We start from the raw sequence: 23,924 nt of genomic DNA, 5'->3' as shown, positions 1-23,924 counted from the left end.
TTTCAAGGCGTCTCCTTCCCCCCGGGCTCGTCACTCTTTAACCGCCCGCGTTTTCCTCCCGCTCCTCCGGACTCAAGCGTGAGATCCGTTTTCGACTTCTTTCTAGACTTCAGCTTGATTTCACGATGAAGGGCGCTATCGCTGCCTTGACTGTTGCCTTTGGGGCCGCTTCTGCCCTCGCTGGCTCTGTCACTCCCGTCACCATCAAGGGAAGCGGTAGGCTGGGACCAGACATACACAACAAAGACAAACGGCACGGCTAACACGGCTTGACAGCCTTCTTCAAGGGAAATGAGCGTTTCTATATCCGTGGAGTGTAAGAACTGCTACCCTGTATCTGCTATATATATATCTACCTTTATGAAGCGAGGATGCTAACTGGTTGATGTTGACAGTGACTACCAGCCAGTACGTGATAAAGAGATAAACAACAGCAGAAACGCTGAGCATGACGACTAACACTCAACAGGGTGGTTCCTCCAAGGTTGTCGATCCCATTGCCGATGTCGAACTCTGCAAGCGAGACATCAAGTACTTCAAGGAACTTGGCCTCAACACCATCCGTGTCTACACCATTGATAACACCAAGAACCATGACGAGTGCATGAAGCTCCTCGCCGATGCTGGCATCTACCTCGTTCTTGACGTCAACACTCCCAAGTACTCCATCAACCGTGCTGGTACGCTTCCTGACTTACTCGACAATTCAAGAATGCCGAACGCCAGTTGCTAACTGACCTGCTTAGATCCCGAAATCTCTTACAATGCTGTCTACCTCCAAAGCATCTTTGCTACCGTCCAGATGTTCGCCAAGTACGACAACACCTTGGCCTTTTTCTCTGGAAACGAGGTCATCAACGATGGCAAGACTTCCGCCGTTGCTCCTTGGGTCAAGGCTGTTACCCGTGACATCCGTATGTTCCTCAAGGAGCGCAAACTTAGACAAGTGCCAGTTGGATACTCTGCTGTATGTCACTTATTTCATCATTCCTGGAAATAGGACGGGAGAATTAACAATTTTTTAGGCTGATGTCGACTCCAACCGCGAGCAAACTGCCCATTACATGAACTGTGGTTCTGACGATGAGCGTTCTGACTTCTTCGCCTTCAACGACTACTCCTGGTGCTCTCCATCCTCTTTCGAGACTTCCGGCTGGGACCAGAAAGTCAAGAAATTCGAAAACTATGGTATCCCCATCTTCTTGTCTGAATACGGTTGCAACATCAACAAGCGTGACTTCAGCGAGGTCGAGGCTCTCTACTCCAAGGAGATGACCGGCGTCTACTCTGGTGGTCTCGTCTACGAATACTCCCAGGAACCCAGCAACTACGGTCTTGTTGAGATCAAGGGCGGTGCAAGCTCTGATCCATCCAAGCTCACCGACTTCAACGCTCTCAAGACCATGTTCGCCAAGGTCAAGAACCCCTCTGGTGACGGCGGTTACAACCAGAAGAGTGGCTCTAGCAAATGCCCAGCCAAGGAAGCACCTGCCTGGGATGTTGATGGCGAGAAGAAACTCCCACAGCTTCCAAAGGATGCCGAGAAGTACGTGAAGAACGGTGCCGGTGATGGCCCAGGTCTCAAGGGCCCTGGCAGTCAGTCCTCTGGATCCAAGGCTGAAGGACCCGACACCAGCGGTAACGGCAACACTGGCTCTGGTGGTTCCCCAGGCTCCGGAGGCAACAAAGGCACCCCTGATGCTGCTGCTGGTCTCCGTGCTCCTGAATTTGTCGTGGTTCTCGCCGCTATCGGCCTGTCCACCCTCGTCGGTGCATCCATGATGACGATCTAAAGGATTTTTGTTTTTTTCTGTACAGTCGGTTGCGTATTAATGTCCCTCTGGGTTTGGAATGGATGGATACCTGGGTGCCATTGTTCAATATTGTTTTTAACGGGGAGGGTGGCCATCCCTTGTATGAATAGGCTTCCAGTAGTCATATTGCAGTTGTCAGCCAGTCTTCTGAAGTCTTTTGCATTCTTTTTTGTCCCTAATTCGATCTCCCTTTTTCTATCCTTCTGCTCTGTTCTCTTACTCTTCTTTGACTTGCTCTTATTCTAGACTGTATTAACATGATAATTGATACTTTTCTTTTTAATGACCGCCAATCCTTCTCTTCCCCAACTCTCATATCACAACAGTCTTCCTACCAAAACCATCCATCCAATTGCCTTCAATATTCCCAATGCACTTCACCCTTTCCCCGAAAGAACAGAAACTGACGACTTTGTCCTCCAAGCCCGGGTGGTCTAGTTGGCTATGATTCTCGCTTAGGGCCTTAACCCTAAGTACGTATATATGCGAGAGGTCCCGCGTTCGAATCGCGGCTCGGGCCCATTCTTTTTTGTCTTTTTGTTATCGCTATCATGATGAACCAGAGCCGTTGGTTGTTGGATGCTGGTAAGTGGAGAAGAGCCTCTCCGACTGCTGTTGCTAGCTAGTTCTTGTATTTTTAGTGTGGGAGTGGTTAAATATTATTGACTCAGGGGTAAGAAGCAGGGGAACACGAAGAGTCGTAAGAACTAAGAGAGAAATGAAAACGACGATATGTATATAGACTGTTCATAGAGATATAGTCAAGTGGTACATTCTAATCACAAAATAAAAGATGCTCCCTTCGTTATAATTCATGCATTTTCCGACTGCACGGTTTGCTACATCAAGGACAACCGTTAGCAGCTGTGTTCAAGTGATAAACGGTATAGGCGAAGCTGTTACTTACCACAAGCCAATCCATTCCCTCGTTGATACCCTTGCCGTCTATGGCAGAACATGCCACTATACTCCAGTTTCGATCCCGTAGCTCTCCAAGCTTCAGGGCCTCCGATATCTCACCGGCTCCCTTGGCACCAGGCTGATCCTGCTTGTTTGCAAAGACCAGTAGTGCAGCTTCCCGTAGCTCTTCCTCGTTGAGCATCGCAGCTAGCTCATCTGATGCCGTACCCAGTCGTTCAATGTCTGTCGAGTCGATGACGAATATTACAGCTGCAGTGTTGGCGTAGTAGCATCTCCAATAGGGCCGTATCGACGTTTGGCCTCCAAGATCCTATCCACACGTACCTGTTAGACACTGCTGCTACCACCATCCCGGGGGTTATGCTACGCTGACAAGGTGCTTAAGGGGTACTCACCCAAACGTTAAAGTTAAGATTTTTATATGTGACGGACTCGACGTTGAATCCAATGGTAGGTATTGTAGTAACGACCTCTCCGATCTATATCACGTCGACGAAAGAATGTAAGCTTCTCTCAACTTTCTTCACGGATTGACGGGCTATTTATATGAGGATGTGGATGGGGAGGGGGCGTACTTTTAGCCGGTAAAGGAGAGTTGTTTTGCCAGCATTATCCTATATCCAAGAGGATCAGTTAGCATCCATATCGGAAATGTCCTTCCTTCTGGAAATAAATGCTGCAGAAGCTTGTGGCCGTCCTTACAAGTCCCAGTATCAAAATCCTGATCTCCTTCTTTGTCCACAACCAGCCGGATACAAGCTTGGATAGTGATCCACCCATTTTGTCTGCGGAAACCCAGCTAAACCCAGTGGTAGGCGTTCAAGGGATGGCGGTAGTCCGGGGTAAGGGCCTGACCGCCAGAGAGGGATATGCGGGCGTATAAAAAGAGGCAAGGGAGGCCGTCAGATAGCTTCGTAGTCCGGCGGCAACGGAGAGGCTTTGCCCAGCAGATATGTCCTTTGGATGCGTTTTAGGGGGCCGGGCGATTATAGGGGGGCGGCAACAGCCGTTGTCGTATCGTCGTCAGGAGAAGCGTTTGCGGATTCAAGCACTGTAGCCGAGTTTGACTGGGCTGCGCGGGCAAAGAGAGACGGCACTCCGGGGTATTTGATGAAAGAGGGCAGAGGAGACAAGAAAAGACGATCATCAACCGGAGCGAAACCCAGCGCAGAGTAACTTCTTAACGGCTTCCAGCAGGCCGCAAAAATAACTAGTTAATATATTTTATCCATTATTACAAATTAGAGGTGAGGGCGTGGGCCGCATTGTTTCTACGTTTCTTCTTTCTAGTGGCGTTTTTACTCCCAAGCTGCGAACCAGCAAGCTTCGATCGCCAAACCCGCAACAACCACCAACCAACCCCCCCAACCTCACAGCCCGCGACAACGACCAGCCAGCCTGTGGTCCAGCAGGTCGACGGTGACTCGAGGCACTTGTTCAAATCCTGGGGCTCCTCCTCGGTATTGGTTTACAGGATCGCAGTCGTACCGATACATAGATCTGCTTGCGCAGAACGGGACCGCTCTCAACGGTAGTTGCAGCCATGGGGAAGAAATCAAGATCGATGCGCGATGAGGGTGAGAACAAGCATCTAAAGCCATTGGACCGAATTTCTCAGGACCGATTTACTGACATGTTGCTCAATGTTATGGCGTTACAGGCCTCCAGCGGACAGATAATTCCATGGACCTGACCAGCTGGCCGCAAGTTGTCGCTATCAATCAGAAAAACTACTATACGTATGTGCTTGCGAATCCAGGTGCACGCAGTCGCGAGATAGATACATTGTCCATTATGCGGCTCGAAATTTGACAGGAACGCTGTGGCTAATTCTATCTTGATGTCTTATCTAGTGACTACTTGAAACGAGACGACCAGTTCCTCGCGTACCGGTTACAAAATGAAGAAAACCGAAACCGCATGGCAAAGGCAGCTAAGGAACGGGATAGGGCCCTTGCTATGTCAAAGCAGAATGAGTTGCCGCTGCCAGAGGAGGAGGCAGACCAAGACACCACCATGGGAGAGGCCGGCAATGAGGAGGAAGAGGCAGTGGCTGGCTCAAAGACCATCGTAGTGCACGTTGGAAGTCAGAATTTGCGCATAGGTCTTGCAAGTGATGCCTTGCCAAAGACTATCCCTATGGTTATAGCGCATAGATCAGAGATGAACGAGTCTGAAGAAAATGGGGGTGAGCCGAAGCCGAAACGCCTGAAAATGGATGACGGAGAGCTGATGGAGCCGGAAAAAATGTTTGGACCTGACGTGAGTGACCACCCCATTAGAGACTGTATGCGCAGTGACTAATAAGGCACTTCTCAGTTTGGCACTCTCTATACAAATATGTGCTCTGACCTGAAAGCACGTATGCGCCAAAACAAACGGAGAACTCTACCAAATTCCAAGGAGATGGTGGTAAATTACAACCGACGAACACCGCCGGAAACAATATCTGAGCACAATGATGCAATGAGGGTTGAATGGACTGAAATACCCAGCAATCCTAATCTTGCTCCTCCCTATGTGGTTGGGGAGGCCGCATTGAGGATCCCGGATCTCTCTATACCCCGATATAAGCTCTACTGGCCATTACGGAATGGTTGGTGTAACGAGAAGGACTACAGCAGCATAAACTTGCTGTTTTTGGACATTGCGCGGATATTGGAAGATGCGATGAAAACCCAACTAAACCTGTCACAAACCAAAGACTGGGGCCAATATTCTTGTGTCTTTGTCATACCCGACCTTTACGAAAAGCTATACGTCACTCAAATACTGGATACCCTTATGCGTGAGCTCGGCTTTGGGCGTGTGTGTTTCGTTCAGGAGAGTTTGGCCGGTACATTCGGTGCTGGGTACACTGCAGCTTGCGTTGTCGACGTTGGTGCGCAAAAGTCGTCGATATGCTGCGTCGAAGAAGGGATGTGTGTTGAAAACTCCCGCGTCAATTTGAAATTCGGCGGATCAGATGTTACGGAAACGTTTATAAAGATGATGCTATACGACCACTTCCCCTACGAGGAGATCAACCTCAACAGGCGATATGACTTTTTATTGGCGGAGGAACTCAAGAAGAATGTCGCAACTCTTAATGAAACGAATGTTTCTGTGCAGGTGTTTGACTTCCATCTTCGAGTGTCCGGCCAGGACACAAGAAAGTACACATTTAAAGCGTATGACGAGATTATTCTGGCTCCCATGGGCATTTTCCAACCGGAAATCTTCGATAATTCACAAAAGATGATCGGACGGAGGAAGTTTATTAAGCGTTCTTTTGATCTATATGACAGACTACCAAACGACCCTACTTCAACTGCCCAGGCTGAAGTTATAGCCTCTATTTCGCCTCCACCGGCGACAACCAACAACGGAACAAGCATTGAAGGAGCCTTACAGACTAACGGAACAGATCCTCAAGCTACACCTAGCCGCACACAAGCTCATAATGTCATAGGCCGCGTGCAGGATCTGGACGGAACTCCACGATCTTCCGCAGCTGGATCGCCTACCCCGGACTCCGCAGCAAATCAAAACCCCCAAGGTGGTACGTCGACACCTATCAGGCCTCAAGGCGGTGGTGTACCCAACGCTCCGTCGACTTCCCAAAACCTACCCGTGATTGAAATGCGGGATGATGTCCTGCCAGTATGGCCACTTGAAGATGCCGTATTTACCTCTATTTCGCACGCTGCTCGCGGTGACCCTCGCAAGTTTAATGACTTCATTGGTGGCATCTTGGTGATTGGGGGCGGCAGCCTTGTTTCCGGCTTCCATGCTTTCCTTGAGGAGCGGATGCAACTCAAGCATCCTGACCTTGCAAGTCATATCATGGTTGGCACACCACCTCGGGAACTCGACCCACAGGTGGTTGTATGGAAAGGCGCCAGTGTCTTCGGCAAACTGGACGCATCAAATGAAAGCTGGATCGGTCGGCTAGAATATGACCGACTTGGAAGCAGGGTAATGACTTATAAATGTATGTGGCAATGGTAATACCGGGGTCTTTTATTGATGCTAGGCAATATTGTAGAAATTAGATGGTTTATTTGGAATGAATCCTATTAAGTTGGTCAATTCAGCCAGGCCTTCCTTCTATTGTTTTCCTTTGAAATGTCCTCCAGTTTTGATATACCCGGATTATGTAATACAGGACTCCGGTGCCAAGTTTATCCGAAGGGCGGTGACGGGACGGGACCGGCAGAATGCCAGCTCCTGGTTCACCGCGAAACTGCGCAAAAAGCAAAGGCGAAGAAAGACGACGAGGAGGAGGAGCTTGCCATTCTTCTTTCAACACACATTTGAACAGGTTAGCAAGGCTCCTTGAAGGCAAAGTGTAGGCCTTGCAACGAATACTCGTCGACTGCCCTGCGCTACCGACAGCTTCGAAGTTAAAGGTACCGATCCGTGAACATCAAGCTTCCGTTAACCTGGCGCAAACCGCATAGGACTAACCTTCCTATTAGAGAGAAAAGGACCTATCTTAACATAACACTGATACATACTAGGGATAGGAAAGATGTCGAAATCAAAGGATAGCGGCCCGTCAGGCAGCTATCATCAAGAGTACATCGCGTCTCTGCGATATCGCAATGATCTCCCTCCACCTGAGATGCCCCCAAAGTTCCTAGACATCCCTCACGAAGGACTGGATCGTTTCCTAACGGCAGGTTTTGCGTCCAATATGGTGCGCCGGGAAGAGCCAAACATTGATGTTGATGCCGAGGGTGGAATGCCAATTGATTTGATTGGCATACCGGGCCTGCATTTGGGAGACGAGAGTGGTATGTTACATCGTTTCCCAACTATGTCACTTCTACAACTAATTTATATCTCTTTGATATACAGCTATCATGGCTCCAGAAAATCCACCACCAATTGATCCCGCTGACTTGCCCCTTCTCATGACGTTGGACCAGCTGAGGAACCCGGCGCCAAAGAATGTGAACGTCAGTTTCTTAAGACGAACACAGTATATCGCATCTAGTGGAATGGCCCGTGGCATCGATTCAAAAGGATCTGTTTTCATTGGAGGTCCTCGCAAGGGAGCAAAGCCGAAGCCAACCCGCGATGATCCTACATACGTCAAGAAGTACATTCAAAAGGGCTTTGATATTGCTTACCCGAAAAGCAAGCACACTGGTCCAGACACCGTGAGCCAGATCCAGGGTCTAGCACCAACCAAAGCGGAGCTCGATGCGTGGGCAAACCCAGTCCATCCAGACAATCCAAAACTCAAACCTGTCGGATTTTACCCTGTCATTCCAGATGTGGATGGATTTCCTGACTCCGGTGGATTCTTACAATTCAAGTTTGACAAAACCCCCGTTCCACCAGTCAATGGACGGCGCGATGACCGCATGGACATGTCTATACTTATTCCATCATCACCAGAACCAAGGGTCTTACAACAACATACTTCCAAAACACAACTCCACAAGGCAAACCCAGCCCTCTATCCTGACCCTGGCCCAATCCCTTACGACTATGATCTATATCTCCCACAGAAGCAAAGCTCTACAAAACAAATCCGACGAAGTCTCAACATGACCAACCCCGACCGAGACAGCCCATCAAACTATGCCCATGAAAGCTCATCTGGGGATAAATACCATCACTATGACAGGCTACGAACATATGCAACAAACACTCAAGTCTTGAACACGGAGCACAAGTACAAGGACGTTTCCATAGTATTATTTGATCCAGCCGAGATACCGGAAGGCGAACGTGAGATGTTCCGATTAAACCAAAAAGCTGCATATTATTACCCGATCATCTCAAAAACACGTATAAAGCCGGAACGTTCTCAGAAGATTGCCCGGGCTGGCCTGGCGCCAACCCGAGCTACCGCTAAGGAAGACCAGGTTGATCAGATACAAGTTAAGCTACGTGATCCCATCCCAGAAGAGTCGCACAAACGAGCAGGGCATCGGGCTCAGATTGATTCTAAATACACGAATCCGTTTTCTGTCGAGGAACTGGAGAAGGGTCAAAACGAGACTGATGCGCCTGGCGATGAGGAAATGGCTGATCATGACAACGACGACTAAAAAAAAAAAAAAAAAAAAATGCGCTATAACCACCAAAAACATACAATTGTTTCTCATTGATCGTGGAGTTATATAGGCGTTTGCATAGAAAGCACTCAACAGGAATCTTCTTAATCTGTCTGGGTGTTAGCTCGATTTATCTCATCAACCTTCTTACAGTTGATCTAATTATGTAAATGCCCATAATCAATTAAAGTAAAGAAAGGTTGCCGTAATAAGCTCTTCATGCTATTAGCCACAGGATGGTAGAATAAGATATTATCTGCTTTCATCCAATGCATGCTATTGATATTAATACATATGCTTAATTAATAGAAACGCCTTTTTTTCTGCATAGTAAAAATGCCCTAACCAAAGCCATATCTTCTGTTCATCATCGTTATATATAACCTCAAATGCTTTTGAAATTATTCATCAGGTTCGACTGGGTCTGTAATGTCCGAGTTTTGAGGGCCATTCACGCTGGTTCCATCATTTGCATTGCTCTCTTCTGTAGCATGGTTGGAATCGCCATGGTTTTCGCTAGGGTTTGATGCGGTAAGGGCCCCAGGGGCAATACGCCTTGTAGCTCGTTGATTATGGTGAATCGCCTCAATAAAATGGCGTAAAATCCTCGCCACGCAAATGATCAAAAATCCTCCAAGGAGCAAATTTACGGAAAAGTATTGTGATATTCTGAAGCCAGAGTATACGAAGCCAGGGGTATCTTGTATGTTCCGAGGTGATGAAGAGCCTGATGGATAATATGTGAATGAGACATCAAATAGGAAAACGGAAAATGAATAAGTAAAGGGTGATGGACGTGCAGTGGCAGTGGCGGTGGTAGTAGCAGTAATGTTGGTATTTTCCTCGGGTGTTGAGAAGCCAAAGATGGCCAATATCGCAGAGATGAGAGTCGGTAGGAACCATATGCAAAACATGAACATGAATGGAACAAGAGCCGATATAGGGAAGCCACTTCTGGTGCCACTTCGTAATCTTTAGATTGTTAATATACTATCACAAAATGACCGTGATACTGCATGAACTTACACTGTCTTATCTCTTTCTATCTGTCGTACCCAATCGGCACATATTTTTAGCCTGCCACGAACTGTTGTCACCGAAAGCAGGCTGTATTTCTCACTTGAGGCTATTGGAAGCACAGTTCCAAACCAGTAAGGGAATATAGCTGGGTCCGTTGGTGGTTCACCATATCCAGAAAGAAGCCGTTCATTAAGCCAGGACGAACTACTGGAACGGGATTTTGTCACAAACTTAGTGCAGATTTGAAACAGCTCCTGCGTAGACAGAAGATTCAGACACTTTGGATGTTGGCCCTCTTTAGGGGCTGATAATTCTTCCGCCTCGATCATCTCCTCGAATGGGATTCGGATATCGTCTATGCGCTGTACGTGTCCAATCTTGCAACCATCATAGTCTCTGGAAGAAAGAACACGGAATCTGTACCGGCCAGTAGCACGTATCAGAATCCTGCCTCCAGGTAGTGATTCTAGCCGATCAATTTCAAGTAACGTTCCATATCGAGCATGAACACAAGGTTCAGATTGTCCGGTACGCTCGCCGGTTTGGTTGAGCATAACCGAGCCAAATCGACGGGTCCCGTTCTCAACAACTCGTAGGATCATTCGCCGGTAACGAGGTTCAAAAACATGCAGATAGGTGGGCATAGATGGAAAAGAAACCGTGCATACAAATAGAGGTAATTCGTCGATTTTGGATGCACCCGGTTGTTCAACTGGCACGCCTCTTATTTGAGATAGCCTTCGCTCCGGGAATATGAAATAACTAAAAGCGTTCAATGCCCTGTTTCCAGGATCGTCTGGTAGTATCATCGGTAAGTTTCTCCGGCATACGGGGCAGAGATTCGAGATATCTAACATCCGAGCCACGCATGATCTGCAAAATGTGTGACCACAGACAGTTGTGTATGGGTCAGTCATTAAAGAGTAACACACTTGACAGTCAAGCTCCTTTGTCACAGCCAATCTTATTTCCCTTAGAATTTCCGCATCGAGGTCCATCGAGTTTTCCTGGTCTTGATCATTGAATGTGCACTTTACAGCAGAAGCAACTGGAATAAGTCCCTTGGCCATGAGATTGTATGTTCCAACTAGGCAGCTGCCTTTAATCCAGAACTCTTGACTTGATTCCTCTGGGCTGGTCTGTTGGTTAGATATATGAACCTTAATAGGAATATCATGACCCGGATCCCTGCTAGAGGAGTGGGCGGTTGCGTAATTTTTTATTATATCTACAACCTTGCCGAGGGTGATGTCTCGATTGCAGTCTGCCAAACAATGCTCAGGTATAAAATCTAGGCCAGGTTTCCGAGATTTAGAACACGCCGAAGGACAGAAAAAGCCCTGGCTACGATCCTCAGTTCCAGGGTATGTGATATTGGTTCTAGGGTGTGTCTGTGGTATGCATGGCCGGCAAATTGTGCATCCACATGGCAGCCCTACGGGTGCCTTGAGTGGCTTAGAACAGCTGCTACACTGTACCAACTGGATTAAACCAGTACATATTGCGGTTATGTCCTCCGCTTCCACTCCTACAACTGAGGCAGCACCGGAGTCACTCATCGAGGCTTAAAAAGTGTAGAGATAGCCAGAACCTAGCAGTATATTGATCTCTTTTGGAACTTCCTTATTTATTGTAGAGTCATCAAGAATGAATTTTTTTGAGAATACTGGTATTTAGCAGTCTTTAATAGCATCCTAAAGGCAAAAAGCGGGGGGGAAACATCATCCCCTTCCAAAGGAATGAAAAAATTTTTGAGAGCAGCCACCAACCGGGAACTGTGATATCAAAAATGACGACGATGACCGAACACGCTACCAAACGGTGGATTTATACTCAAAGTTCCACAGTCACATGACGTCTATCACAGTATAAACACATGTGCCAGAGGAGTTTCATTACATAACCATCACTTCAGCTGAGTCACCCCGCTAAACTAGTCACTCCTTCTGGGCTGTGGGGGAAACTCCGTGTATCGAAAGGCAAAACGCCATGGTTGATCATGACGATTGATCAATCTCGCTCCCAGATCAACGCAGAAAACAGCGACACAGGCGACTCCCCGATGGCCTTTAGTATCAATTAACTAAAGTCGCATCATACCCCCCCATACACAACCGATGCATGAAACGCACTCTCCACTCGAACAGTGAACCCCCCGGGGGCTGCTAGATGGAGATCCATGGCGACATTCCACGACCGAGCAACCTCTGCGACGCCCACGCAATATCGTGTATTTGGCGATAACAAGCGCTCATCATCTAGTGCTGATGATGAGTCTGCCGACGGGAGCTGGCACGATGCCGTCTCTGCTACTACGTCGCGACACCCCGGCGGCCTCTCTTCGTCAGGTACCCAGGCTTCACTCAGCGCGAAAAGTGCCTCGTTAGCCCCGTCCAATGTCACGCAAGGGAGCTTCAGCTCAGACCTTAGGCATTCAGGTATATCGAGGAATGCGACCCCACGCCCCCCAGAGTCGATTAGCCATGTCCGGGGAAATGGTGCTGGTGATATTGAAGCTGCTACTACGGAGCAACGGCAGGCCATTATCCGTGAGCAGATCGAGAAAGAAATAAAGATAAAGACTGGAACGGAAAATATGCTGGAAGCCTTGCTGGCGAAGAATATGAAGCAGACAAAGGAGCAGCGCTTAAGGGTGGAGTCGGAGCTCAGCTCTTCGCATCGGAAAATAGCACAGCTTCAGAACGAGCTCGAGGAAGAATTGATGCGGGCTCATATGACACCAATAGAAGCCACAGAGGCTAGGAGACTGTCAACATTTTTTAATACAGGACCAGGCCGGTCTCCATCGAGAGCAACTACGCATGCAACCGGGGAAAGCTTTGAAGCAGAGGATAGCGAGTCAGAGTCGCCAACAGTTGTACTTTCTGAGACGCTGCAAGAACTAGAAGCTGAGGGCATGTCACCAGATTACTATGTTGATCGAGCAAACAACCTAGTGGATTTATTCAAACGATACCCTACTCTGAAATACGACCTGGAATGGTCAGTGTTTGGCCTGAGGGTTCAAGTCATGCTACTGAGTGAGAGCCGTGACGTTGTAGCGGCCGGTTACAGGTTAACACGGCACGCAATTGCAGACAGGAAATCTATCCAGGTGATCAGGGCTCTGCATACGGATGAACTAGTGATGCTCTCTCTTGTCAAGGAATCTAAAGCCAGCATGGAGCGAGAGCAGGCCCTTAAATTCGTTCGTGCATTCCTAGATGTCAAAGATGGTGTTCAGGAGCTCTCACGGTCAGTGGTACGAACACTCGTATCGATTGCAGAGCATCGAGATGACCGTCTGCGTAATATCTGCATAATGACAATTGCTGAACTCCTCGTCAAAGATCCAGCTCTGTTATTCTCTGCTGGCGGTATTGGCACCCTAAATGATGTGCTGGGTGAAGGGACATTTGGCGCATCCGAGAGTTTGGCAGCTGGCTTTGTCCACGTCCTGGATGCCCCGAAAAGCAGGAAATACCTTCGAGCAGGATGTGAATTGAACTCAGTTTTTGCGAACTTTACCGAGACTGTTCCGGATAGCGATCGTCATCTGAAATTGAAGTTTTCCGCGAAGGCCATATCTGCCATGCTAAAAACATGGCCCGGTATACTAACACTGGCCCAAAACCCTGAGAGACCCCTACAGTCATTGCTTCTTTCTTTACAGTTCCCAGACCCCCAGTCTAGAGATCTAATTCTAGAACTAATATTCGACGCTCTCCGCATCAAACCACCGTCATGGTCATCATCATTTCTTGCTGGAAGACGGCTCACGACATATGGCCGAGTAGCCAACATGAAGTCGGAACAAGAAAAAAAGCAATCCCGCACTGTCTACGAGGATGAGGATAATCCGTTTGACCTAACAGCGCACTTCTCCGGACTCATACTAGCGTTATTGGTGGAGGCAGGATTGATCAATGTTTGTTTGTCTTTTGCAACCACGCGTATAGAAAAAGCGCTAACCAGTATGACTAGGTGCTATCTGATTTAATTGAAGACGAATCCGACCTTTCTCTAAAACGGAAAACAACTTTACTCCTTGTAGAGGTTCTAAGACGTGCTCAGCGCAGCCTACCCTCATCTATGTGCTCCAATCTTCATCTTCTCCCCAGCCTTCTCCCATCGTCGTCTCCAATAAAGGCAAAGTCGGACAACCAGCATCTTTCAACATCAACTATATACCAAATGGAGAGCATTAGTCGGACAATGACACGGTCTGATGATATATCAGATGTAAGCGGCCGGTATTCTGTCAGTACCGAGATACCAAACTCCTTGGTTCCTGGGGAACAGAGCAAATCCAAACTCAGTTCCACTATGGATGAAGCACAGTTCCGTACCGCAATCCTGGATACCAACGTCCTCAGTTCCGTGAACTTTATGAAGTGGAAATGGGACCTTATCCTAAACATTATTGAAGGGCCACTAACGAACCCAAAACGTTTAGATGAAGCAATTAAAGGCTCAAAATTCATAAAGCGACTGGTTGGTTTCTATCGGCCGTTTAAGTATCGGTTTTCAATGGTTCGCAACACGAAGCCTAATCGACGGTATATCAGAACTGGCTGTGCCTTGATGCGTTGTCTGGTGCAAAGCCCGGAAGGGTCAAAATACCTAGCCCAGAATAAGCTTCTGCGCCAGATAGCGGAATGTTTGGCCCAAGTTGACCGCATGAGCGGGCTGACTTCCTTGTCGCCATTGTTTTCCCGAGAACAGATGGCTGATACTCTAAGTGGCGGATACTTTGCGCTATTGGGAACTCTGAGCAGTGAACCCAACGGCATACAGATGATGGAAAGATGGCATATGCTCAACATGTTTTATCACATAGTTGAATTAGCGGACCGGAATGACCTCATCCAAACCCTTCTTGGAAACATGGATTTCACACATGAAAGCCATTTAAGAGTAATTCTTTCAAAGGCTCTCACCACAGGATCAAAGGATATCCGTATCTTCTCCACAAAGCTGCTACGAAAATACGTCATTGGCAAAGTGTTGCAAGGATCGCCTGTTGAATGGGTAATCGAACTTCTGGTGACCCAGCTATATGACCCGGATGTCACTGTCTGTCAGGTTGCCGTCAAAATACTGGAAGAAGCATGCAATCAGAGAGATTATCTAGAGTATGTCGTCAAATGCCGTCCATCTTTGGATCATTTAGGCGAAATAGGTGCCCCATTGCTACTCCGTTTCTTATCTACATCGGTCGGGTACCACTATCTTGACGGCCTCGACTATATCACCCAGGAGATGGACGATTGGTTTCTAGGAAGAAACGATGCGTACGTTGGACTAGTAGAGGCCTCGCTGTCTCGCGCGTACATTGACCAACCACGTCGGAACAGCTTAGCGCTAAACGATATAGTTGAGATGCAAGATATTGGCCTTGTGCCACCGCATTTTTACCGAGAACTTGCACGTACAACAGAAGGGTGCAAGCTGCTAGAGCAGTCCGGCCATTTCTACGAATTCGCCTCAACGTTACGGGATTTTCAACTTGACGAAGAAGATGCGGAGGTCTTACTAAAGGTTAAGGGGGCGCTATGGGCGATCGGGAACGTAGGCTCGATGGAGCTCAGTGCACCGTTTTTAGAAGAGACGGATATTGTGGAAAGGATAGTGGAAATAGCGGAAAATGCAGCAGTTATGACCATGCGTGGCACCGCATTCTTTGTCTTGGGGCTAGTATCCAGGAGTCAGCATGGCCTTGAGATGTTAATCGAGGCAGGGTGGGATGCGGCCGTTGACCAAAGAGGGCGTTCATTAGGATCATGCATGCCACTGAACCTAAGCAAGCTATATTCGGTAGGTTATATTCAGCAGCCAAATCTTTTTGATAATCTCAGCTACTAACGTGTTCTAGGTTAAATTCGAGCCATACCAGGCTCGTACCGAGCAAGACAAGGCAGCGAGAAATAGATACAAAGTCGCTTCCAAGGACTCCGATCCGCTCAAGCAAAAGATACTCGGTCTTATTATTGATATGGGGAATACTGTTCTTGCTAAAAAGGCGGCAGCAGATCTACAAGTGTATGTTTACCCATTCTATGCAGCAAGTTCTGGCAGGGTTCTAATATGTTTCACTACGGCAGCCTCAAAACGAATCGTCCTGACTGCTTTCGGCGTATCGATCTTTTTGAAAAGACCCTTGTTATCCTAGAGAGCCATCACTTCCGGTTATCCGCTCGACGTTTCGCACTAGAGTTGTTTGACAAGAGCGTGGTTAGACGAATCATCGTTGGGGACGAGTCCGTCTCCGATTCTGAAATGTCAGAGTAGAGCATCGTATTTTTCCTTCCTCTGCCATTTCTCTTCGTTTGTCTCTTATTTCCTCCATGGTTCAAAGTACCCCCGGCGTGAAGATCTACTGGTGTTTTTGGTGCTATCCGTGATTCATGCATGTACTCTTTTCGCACAGGAGCAGGCTTCGGGGTTTCAATGCAGTTGATGCATATAGTGTATGATATCCTTGAAGAAACCCTTATCGTTTCTCCTACTTTGCTCTCAGACGAACTTCCTTTCGCCCTATGTTTTCTATAGATAGTCAGTACTCCGTAACCCCTCTTGCTATCACCGACATGCAACGAGAGGGCGCTCTCCTTTCATCCCCAACTTTTGGTATCAAACTCAACGCCACAAGATAACGAACTACGCTAAAGTCTGGCGCCAACAACCGGCGCCGACGCCTCCGCGGCGATCGCCAGGCGAGCGGCCATCGGAGCTGGCCGATAACTAGCTGGCAGAGCTCTTACATGCTAAGAATCCTTGCGGCGTCTCGAAATAAGGCCTGTTTTCCGGGCTGCCAATAGAGCAGTGCATGGCTCCCTTTTGCCAAAGTGTCTTGATAGCAGGCAAATATTATTTAGATAGCTATGTAACTAACTACCAAGGGACCTCATAGATGTTTTGTACACGGTAGTTAACGGTTCAACTAACTAGTTAGCTAGTTAGTTCCCTCCTAGCCACCGCTTGACCAGGGGCCTTGCAGAGGCCGGAAGCTCAACGCTCAGCGGAGAGCGGAGCTTGGAGCAGAGCTGCCCCGTTGCCAACGGAACCAGCCGCCATCATTGCCTTGTGCAGGAGCTCCGTGCTGGGTTTCAACCTCAAGCCTGCGAAGGGCGGGCCTTAGTCTTAGCTAGTTATAGGCCAATGCCGCCATCGTCCTGTGCATGGCTCATGTATAAATATAGGGGACCTCCCGTAGTTACCTTGGGGGTCTATGTCTGTAACTTACTAGAAATATATCCAGTTGATATCCTCCCCCTGAAGCCCCAGCTATATTCGCCCACCGTCGCTCAGTCCCAGAATTAGTTATACACGGACATTGTTGAAAGATGGCGTCCAGGTTAACCGCAGCTCGCTATGGCAAGGAGAATGTTCGTGTGTACAAGGTACATCGGGACGAGGCTGCAGGGACTCAGACGGTGGTCGAGATGACCGTCCGCTGCCTGCTCGAGGGTGATATCGATGTCTCGTATGTATCTCACAAGTTCCCAAGTCAAGCGGAGAATGAAGTACGGTGACCTGACGGCGGCATAACTACCAGGTACACCAAGGCAGACAACAGCGTCGTGGTAGCGACGGACTCGATAAAGAATACCATCTATATCCTGGCAAAGCAGAATCCAGTGACGCCGCCGGAGCTCTTTGCTTCAATCGTGGGAGACCATTTCACGCAGAAGTACAGCCATATCCGTGTAGCGCATGTCAATGTAGTGGCACAGCGGTGGTCCCGGATGAATATCAAGGGCAAACCACATCCGCATTCCTTCCTCAAGGATGCCTCGGAGGTCCGGTCTACAGACGTCACCGTTACCAAGGGCAAGGGGATCGATATCAGGACGTCTTTGTCTGGCCTCTCTGTCTTGAAGAGCACCAACTCGCAGTTTCATGGCTTCGTGAGAGACGAGTTCACTACTCTACCTGAAACCTGGGACCGAATCCTTAGCACAGACGTCGATTCGGCATGGACATGGTCAACATTCTCAAACCTGGAGCAAGTGCATGGTTCGGCTGCCAAGTTTGATTCTACCTGGGAAGTCTCGCGCGGCATCATACTGGATATCTTCAGCAGTGACAACAGTGCGAGCGTCCAGAATACCATGTATAAGATGGGAGAGCAGATACTCGCCGCCCAGCCGCTCCTGGAGACAGCCGAGCTCAGCCTGCCCAATAAGCATTATTTCCAGCTTGGTAAGTCGGACACTTTGAATATTTGCCGGTATAGAACAGTTGCTGACTAGCTTGATACAGATCTGGGCTGGCATAAGGGCTTGAAGAACACTGGCAAAGACGCTGAAGTTTACCTGCCTGGCTCTGGCGCCAGTGGCCTCATCAAATGCACAGTTGGACGAGAAGGTGTCAAAGAGAAGTCAAAGCTGTAAAAAAATATCATCCTTTGGAGTACATGCACGTACAATATATATCCAGTAGATGAGAGGTTCTTCGACGTCTATCTCAGATAGATTGTGACTACTATCTTGGTAATAAATCCATGGTGATATCAATCGGTATACTTATGGTACATAAAGTCTAACATCAAAATATCTCCTTGATCCCTGACAAAGGAGAAGGATAGTAGTATAATAATACAAGAAAAAAGGCCCAATAAATGACTCCGTGCGTATGCGCTCGACAAGGGGAAAGAGAAAAGAAGAGGATATCAAACGTGGCTAATGCGAGAGAGCTTCCGTTTTCGCATTCTGTAGTGCCTCACGCACTTCAGGCATGTCTGTAATAGAGGTATTTTGTCCGTTGAGTTTGACAATATTTTCTTTATACGGGTGCTCAAGTCCTTCGAAAGCTATTTCGACAATTAAGAGTTAGCAGAGTTCGTAGATAAGCAACACCACGAGCAGTTAATGTGCAAGTAAAGAACGGTACCTACCCTTCAACCGAGCCATTCTCTTCTCTCGTAGTCTGTTTTTTGGCAGCATTCCTTTGACAGCCTTTCTCAGGACCTCGGCGCCTCCCCATTTTTCAATCATCTGGTCCATAGACATCGACTTCAAACTTCCCGGTCTGGTGTTGTGTGTATAATACAGCTTTTGAGCTCTCTTCTTTCCCGTAGTACGAAGATTGCGGCATCCGAGAGCAACGACATAATCACCACAGTCTGTAGATGGATCGTAGATCGGTTTATGTTTCCCCATCAGGAACATCGCGATGGACGAGGCCACCCGGCCCAGACTTCGGGGGTCAGATCCGATATCGATGGCATGCCATGTTCGAGAATAGGCCAAACGCGTCTTCACAGTAACCAGTTAGCATGATATATACACCCATTGCAGCTTCAATTGATCCGAGTTTGGGATCGCAAGGCGTACTTTTCCAATCGTTTGAGACATGGCTACCAGCACACTTTATGGCCCGGTAAAAAGCAGACTTCTCACTCCCGACGAATAACAGCCAGCCTAACAGTGTTATCCAAGCCAGTAAATATCCTCTGTTATCACTCCTCGTCGCCGAATGTGTCGCTGTTCCTCGTGAACCTGCGCCGTCGCGGACTTCTTCTCCCCAGCGAAGCTTCTGCTTCAACCAAAAAGTTCTTATATCACGTGACTCTACCCTAAATCCCCACTAAGCGAACTCCCACACCTTGAAACTTTCAATATCGATAATTTTCAACTCACAGCGATCGCGACGGTGAACGAGCAGACAACTTTTCGCTTTTTTCCACCGTATCCCGCACGTCGAACGCTGCCATAACATTCATCATGGCCAGTACTCCCAGCGTGCAATGCTTCGGCAAGAAGAAGACGGGTATGTACTTTTTTTTTTTTCGAAGCCAGTCTACTGAAGGAAAAAATATCGAAGAAATGTGAATGCTGATAATTATTCGCACGATATAGCCACCGCTGTCGCCCACTGCAAGGTACGAATTAGACGTTGGCGGACAATACTGAAAGACGATTTCCGGACATATCACTAATTTTTCGACACAGCAAGGCAAGGGTCTCATCAAGGTCAACGGCCAGCCGCTCGCGCTCGTTAAGCCAGAGCTCCTCAAGTTCAAGGTACGGACACATCTACGTATGGGAATTCTACGAAATGGAGCTAGAGGGGAAGATCACCTTGCATCAAAATGAATACGGAGGGACGAAAAATCACAATTAAGAGAGATGGAATTCGCAATGAAGATAGATACCAAGGAATGCGGCAGGATTTGAATATCGGATTTTCTAACATGGTCCAACACAGGTCTACGAACCCATCCTCATCGTCGGCCTTGACAAATTCGCCGGTGTCGACATCCGTGTCCGCGTCACCGGTGGTGGTCACACTTCCCAGATCTATGCTATCAGACAAGCCATCGCCAAGTCGATAGTCGCCTACTACCAGAAATTTGTTGATGAACACTCCAAGAACCAGCTCAAACAGGCCCTTGTTCAGTACGACCGAACCCTCCTCGTTGCCGATAACAGACGTTGCGAGCCAAAGGTCTTCGGTGGTCCCGGTGCCCGTGCCAGATACCAGAAATCTTACCGTTAAACGGAATGGAAATGGACGGGTTTGTGGGGACGGGGTGTTTTTTTTGGGCGCAGTATTTGTGGGATTTTTATATCTGCTTGTATCTGCCCCATAATGGTTGATGTTAAAAAATGTGCTCCAGCATACGGGAAATGTCTGGGACATAGAATAAATAGGCCAGATTATTGCCCTAAAATATTAAATCCTACTTTCTCACTTGTTCAAGGATATCCCATTTGCATACCAGAGGATATACGGGAATCATGGAAAATTTGGGTTGATTGATAAGTATAGGGCCTTTTTACCTCATTTTGTGAAGCTACATGCGTTGGTCCAACATATCAATATCCTCGACATCCTCGACTTCATCAGCTTCAAGCTCTCCGGCTTCTTCGAGGTCAACAATTACCGGAGCATAATCACCCGTTTCATCCTCTTCTTCAGCCCCGTTGACCTCCAGCTCAACTTGCTCTCCGTCTTCCAATTCGACCATACCCCTTCGCACGGTTGACTCCTTTGCCAGCTCCCACCCGTATTCTTCGTTTGCCCATTTCTCCAGTTTGATAAATTCTGCCTTAACTGCCGATATATCGGCAGTCAAATCATCGTATATTATCCTCCTAAACTTCATCAAGATCTTTTTCACAACGGTATTACCATCGTCTCCATCCATTTCCAACAGACCTCCCTCGACATCGTCATTATGCGCTAGCTGTAGCTTCAGGAGACGTAGGACTTCTATAAAGAAGCGTTGCCTTTCCTCCACGGCCTTTTGACACGTAAATATCAGCTGTAATAATCTCATCCATTGCTCCTGGCAGGAGAAATTTATCAATGTCAATGCAGTGAGAAATGTAATCTGCATTTCACCTAGAATCTGCATTTCTCCCTCACTCAGGCTGTCCTCACTAATAATTCTTCCTGTGGCTCTGCTATTGTTTGTAGCCCATTCGCATATATTCCCCAGTGCCCATGAGCGATCCCGAGCTGCTTCTGTTCGATCACGTCCCACAGCCCCAGGTGGCCAAGTATTCTTCAAATCAACCGGCAAGAATCGTAGCTCCTTTTCATCTTCTACCAATTTACCGCGCATTTCGGTATCTCCCCGACTAGCGAGACCGGGTATCTTGTCACTATCTCTCGCAGCCGAGCTTCCGGAAGAAATAGTCCACCTTGGTCTACCTTCAGAATCCAGCTCTGCGCGACCCAGTATTCGCTCTAACACGGACGGAGTTATATAGCCTGAAAGGCCATTCCATTCGCCATGTGCAAGTGTGGTATCAGTGGTTTCTTCCTGGTCGTCCTTCTTGTGCGTTCGAGATTTATATGACAGTAGCCCACCAGCAGCCCATATTCGACTGAGATTAGCTCGCTGCTGCATTGCGTGTTGCCTCCCTTCATCATTACTTTCGTCTACCAAGGCCAGTAACTCTGTGGAGTTGTCCCAATGCCTTAGCCGAACATCGACACCTGAGCCAGTCTGCTCACCCTCATTAGGATCCGGGACAGTAAACCATTCTCCGCTTCGCAATGAGAAGCTATCAGTTGTGCCCGTGTAAAGTATGTGTACTCCAGGCGGGAGTTCTTTTATGCCATGGAAATTTGGAGCTGATGTGAAAGCCAAGAGGTCGACTCCTACCAGCGTTTTGGCGGGGAGGTTATCGATCAGTATCGTAGGCGAGGGATGAAGAGACTCGGACATGAGATGCGGGTATACAATGCGACCTTAAAACGCGAAAGGTTGATATAAGTATATAGATCCTGAAGATCACGGAGTGGTAGGTGTAGGTTCTTAGAAAATGTTTGCGACGAGAGTTTCTACCCGCTCGATATATTCCTGCTATGGAGACACCCAACTAGTCAAATATTCAAACCGATGAGAAAGCACAATTTTTTACAAGTCCAATGATCAATCTACAATCTACAGTCCGAAGTATTGTTTGAAGCTGCTCAATCTTCACTTGCATTTTATAGATATATTTTGCAATATCGCTAGAATCTGCAAACGCTAGAAGAGCAGGGTTGAAAAAGGGGAAATTTTTAGAAGACCAGGCGATAAAGGCCGTTCTTCGCGTTTATTCCATCCACAGAACAAAAGAGAGATACCGTGAGATATTCTCCAGTTGTTTCCATCCTTTTTGTTCCCAATCGCCATTGATACCAACCGTAGAGATCGGATAACCAGGAGATAAAAGGCTGTAAATATTTACAAACGACGACCTCTGCGACCACCCTTGCGACGAGTAGAGTCGGATGGGGTAGGGGTGACGTCCTCGATACGGCCAATTCTCATACCGGAACGGGCGAGAGCACGGAGGGCAGACTGAGCACCGGGGCCGGGGGTCTTGGTTCCGTTACCTGTAAATAAAGTAAGAATCTGCACATCCGCTTGCCAGGACTGTGTTGATATATTGCTATACGTACCACCGGTAGCACGGATCTTGATGTGGAGGGCGTTGATTCCAAGCTCCTTGCAGCGGGCAGCGACATCCTGAGCAGCCAACATAGCAGCGTAAGGAGAGGATTCGTCACGGTCAGCCTTGACCTTCATTCCACCAGTAACACGGCAAATGGTTTCGCGACCACTGTATATAGAATTATCAGCTCCTTATCTCTTATCAGATTTGACCCCAGATTGCGATATTTAAGACGCATCCGACACAGCACTCAAGTTGCAAAGATTGGTTCAAGTGATATACGGACCTGAGATCGGTAACGTGGACGAAGGTATCGTTGAAGGAGGCGAAGATACGGGCAACGCCGAAAACGTTCTCGCCTGGGTAGCGACATAGTTAGCAACCAATTCTTGACAAGTGCTGCAAGTATGCTGAGATGGGCTATCCTACCATCACCGGTGAGAGGTCCAAGGGACACGTTCTCGTTGGCGGGCTTAGCGTCGGTCTTCTTCTTTGGGGCCATTGTGAATGATGCAATGGTTCGAGGATGTTGTGGATGGAGCAAAAAAAGAAGAAGAAGAAGAAGAAGAAGAAGATCAGAAAAGAACGACCAAATCTCAAAAAAGCATCAAGAAACATACAAATTAGGGCTTGAGTGGGTGTGCCCTAGTCACATGATTGGAAACTCAGTGACTCATCATACTTGGCTTATGTAATAAAGTAAAATCAAAAACTGCCCAAACGTTTTTTCCCTTCTGTGTTTTTTTTCCTTCCTTTTCTCAACAGCAGCTTCAAGTTGGATCGAGAGGAAGTAAAGCGTTGAGCTTCCTTCGCGGGGGAAGAGGGTTGATAAATAGCAGACTTGGCCTGCTGATTGTCAAGTCAGAAAGAGCTATCGCGGATACCTTGATATTAATTGCCAGAGACTACCACAAAGCAGGCCTTTTATAATGGCGGGTGCCAGCAGAGACAACAGGTCCATTGGGATCATTGGAATGGGTGACATGGGCAGGATGTATGCCCAGCGTCTGAGTGAAGCTGGCTGGAGGTAAATCTCAATCATTCTGGGCTTGCTCTTGTCATTCTTCAATTGGTAAGATTCTCCTGTCCTTTCTTTTCCAGTCCACGATACACCCACTCTTCTGATGACATGAGCGCATTTGGCTCGAGCATGGTAATGTAACCCTCCTACCACTATTCTTGTGGCTGGAATCGGTTCGTTGCCGTCACTGATGTAA

At 47.8% G+C, this 23,924-nt stretch overlaps 12 protein-coding genes across 12 annotated transcripts; 7 read left to right on the top strand and 5 right to left on the bottom strand.

The window, feature by feature from the left end:
- Positions 1-448: 448 nt before the first annotated feature.
- Positions 449-1,793, top strand: TRV_04471 (uncharacterized protein; the record flags this gene model as incomplete). Its single annotated transcript, XM_003021351.1, has 3 exons — positions 449-680; positions 747-967; positions 1,026-1,793. The coding sequence occupies 3 exons, from the start codon at positions 449-451 to the stop codon at positions 1,791-1,793; spliced, it is 1,221 nt and encodes a 406-aa protein (XP_003021397.1).
- An 865-nt stretch (positions 1,794-2,658) lies between these two features.
- TRV_04470 (uncharacterized protein) lies at positions 2,659-3,515 on the bottom strand (the record flags this gene model as incomplete). The annotated part of the gene is made up of 4 exons (XM_003021350.1): positions 2,659-3,045; positions 3,131-3,214; positions 3,311-3,349; positions 3,438-3,515. The coding sequence occupies 4 exons, from the start codon at positions 3,513-3,515 to the stop codon at positions 2,659-2,661; spliced, it is 588 nt and encodes a 195-aa protein (XP_003021396.1).
- Positions 3,516-4,418: 903 nt separating this feature from the next.
- TRV_04469 (uncharacterized protein) lies at positions 4,419-7,034 on the top strand (the record flags this gene model as incomplete). Its single annotated transcript, XM_003021349.1, has 4 exons — positions 4,419-4,474; positions 4,589-4,997; positions 5,055-6,708; positions 6,799-7,034. The coding sequence occupies 4 exons, from the start codon at positions 4,419-4,421 to the stop codon at positions 7,032-7,034; spliced, it is 2,355 nt and encodes a 784-aa protein (XP_003021395.1).
- A 214-nt stretch (positions 7,035-7,248) lies between these two features.
- On the top strand, positions 7,249-8,782 carry TRV_04468 (uncharacterized protein; the record flags this gene model as incomplete). The annotated part of the gene is made up of 2 exons (XM_003021348.1): positions 7,249-7,513; positions 7,578-8,782. 2 exons carry the CDS (start codon positions 7,249-7,251, stop codon positions 8,780-8,782), a joined length of 1,470 nt encoding a protein of 489 aa, XP_003021394.1.
- Positions 8,783-9,189: 407 nt separating this feature from the next.
- On the bottom strand, positions 9,190-11,367 carry TRV_04467 (ATP-dependent protease (CrgA), putative; the record flags this gene model as incomplete). Its single annotated transcript, XM_003021347.1, has 2 exons — positions 9,190-9,760; positions 9,815-11,367. The coding sequence occupies 2 exons, from the start codon at positions 11,365-11,367 to the stop codon at positions 9,190-9,192; spliced, it is 2,124 nt and encodes a 707-aa protein (XP_003021393.1).
- A 620-nt stretch (positions 11,368-11,987) lies between these two features.
- Positions 11,988-16,099, top strand: TRV_04466 (uncharacterized protein; the record flags this gene model as incomplete). Its single annotated transcript, XM_003021346.1, has 4 exons — positions 11,988-13,736; positions 13,793-15,625; positions 15,684-15,850; positions 15,874-16,099. The coding sequence occupies 4 exons, from the start codon at positions 11,988-11,990 to the stop codon at positions 16,097-16,099; spliced, it is 3,975 nt and encodes a 1,324-aa protein (XP_003021392.1).
- Positions 16,100-17,154: 1,055 nt separating this feature from the next.
- Positions 17,155-18,204, top strand: TRV_04465 (uncharacterized protein; the record flags this gene model as incomplete). Its single annotated transcript, XM_003021345.1, has 3 exons — positions 17,155-17,294; positions 17,367-18,013; positions 18,074-18,204. The coding sequence occupies 3 exons, from the start codon at positions 17,155-17,157 to the stop codon at positions 18,202-18,204; spliced, it is 918 nt and encodes a 305-aa protein (XP_003021391.1).
- A 288-nt stretch (positions 18,205-18,492) lies between these two features.
- On the bottom strand, positions 18,493-18,981 carry TRV_04464 (uncharacterized protein; the record flags this gene model as incomplete). The annotated part of the gene is made up of 2 exons (XM_003021344.1): positions 18,493-18,623; positions 18,708-18,981. 2 exons carry the CDS (start codon positions 18,979-18,981, stop codon positions 18,493-18,495), a joined length of 405 nt encoding a protein of 134 aa, XP_003021390.1.
- Positions 18,982-19,536: 555 nt separating this feature from the next.
- On the top strand, positions 19,537-20,311 carry TRV_04463 (uncharacterized protein; the record flags this gene model as incomplete). Its single annotated transcript, XM_003021343.1, has 4 exons — positions 19,537-19,582; positions 19,672-19,694; positions 19,765-19,836; positions 20,021-20,311. 4 exons carry the CDS (start codon positions 19,537-19,539, stop codon positions 20,309-20,311), a joined length of 432 nt encoding a protein of 143 aa, XP_003021389.1.
- A 298-nt stretch (positions 20,312-20,609) lies between these two features.
- On the bottom strand, positions 20,610-21,992 carry TRV_04462 (AAR2 family protein; the record flags this gene model as incomplete). The annotated part of the gene is made up of 1 exon (XM_003021342.1): positions 20,610-21,992. One exon carries the CDS (start codon positions 21,990-21,992, stop codon positions 20,610-20,612), a length of 1,383 nt encoding a protein of 460 aa, XP_003021388.1.
- Positions 21,993-22,496: 504 nt separating this feature from the next.
- Positions 22,497-22,841, bottom strand: TRV_04461 (uncharacterized protein; the record flags this gene model as incomplete). The annotated part of the gene is made up of 1 exon (XM_003021341.1): positions 22,497-22,841. The coding sequence occupies one exon, from the start codon at positions 22,839-22,841 to the stop codon at positions 22,497-22,499; it is 345 nt and encodes a 114-aa protein (XP_003021387.1).
- A 376-nt stretch (positions 22,842-23,217) lies between these two features.
- Positions 23,218-23,334, top strand: TRV_04460 (uncharacterized protein; the record flags this gene model as incomplete). Its single annotated transcript, XM_003021340.1, has 1 exon — positions 23,218-23,334. The coding sequence occupies one exon, from the start codon at positions 23,218-23,220 to the stop codon at positions 23,332-23,334; it is 117 nt and encodes a 38-aa protein (XP_003021386.1).
- Between the last annotated feature and the right edge of the window lie 590 nt (positions 23,335-23,924).

The sequence above is a fragment of the Trichophyton verrucosum genome (genome assembly GCF_000151505.1).
Source record: "Trichophyton verrucosum HKI 0517 chromosome Unknown contig00351_1.f1.exp, whole genome shotgun sequence".
Classification (NCBI taxonomy): domain Eukaryota; kingdom Fungi; phylum Ascomycota; class Eurotiomycetes; order Onygenales; family Arthrodermataceae; genus Trichophyton; species Trichophyton verrucosum.
Note: the sequence above shows the minus strand (reverse complement) of the source record. Positions and strands in the feature narration are given on the sequence as shown.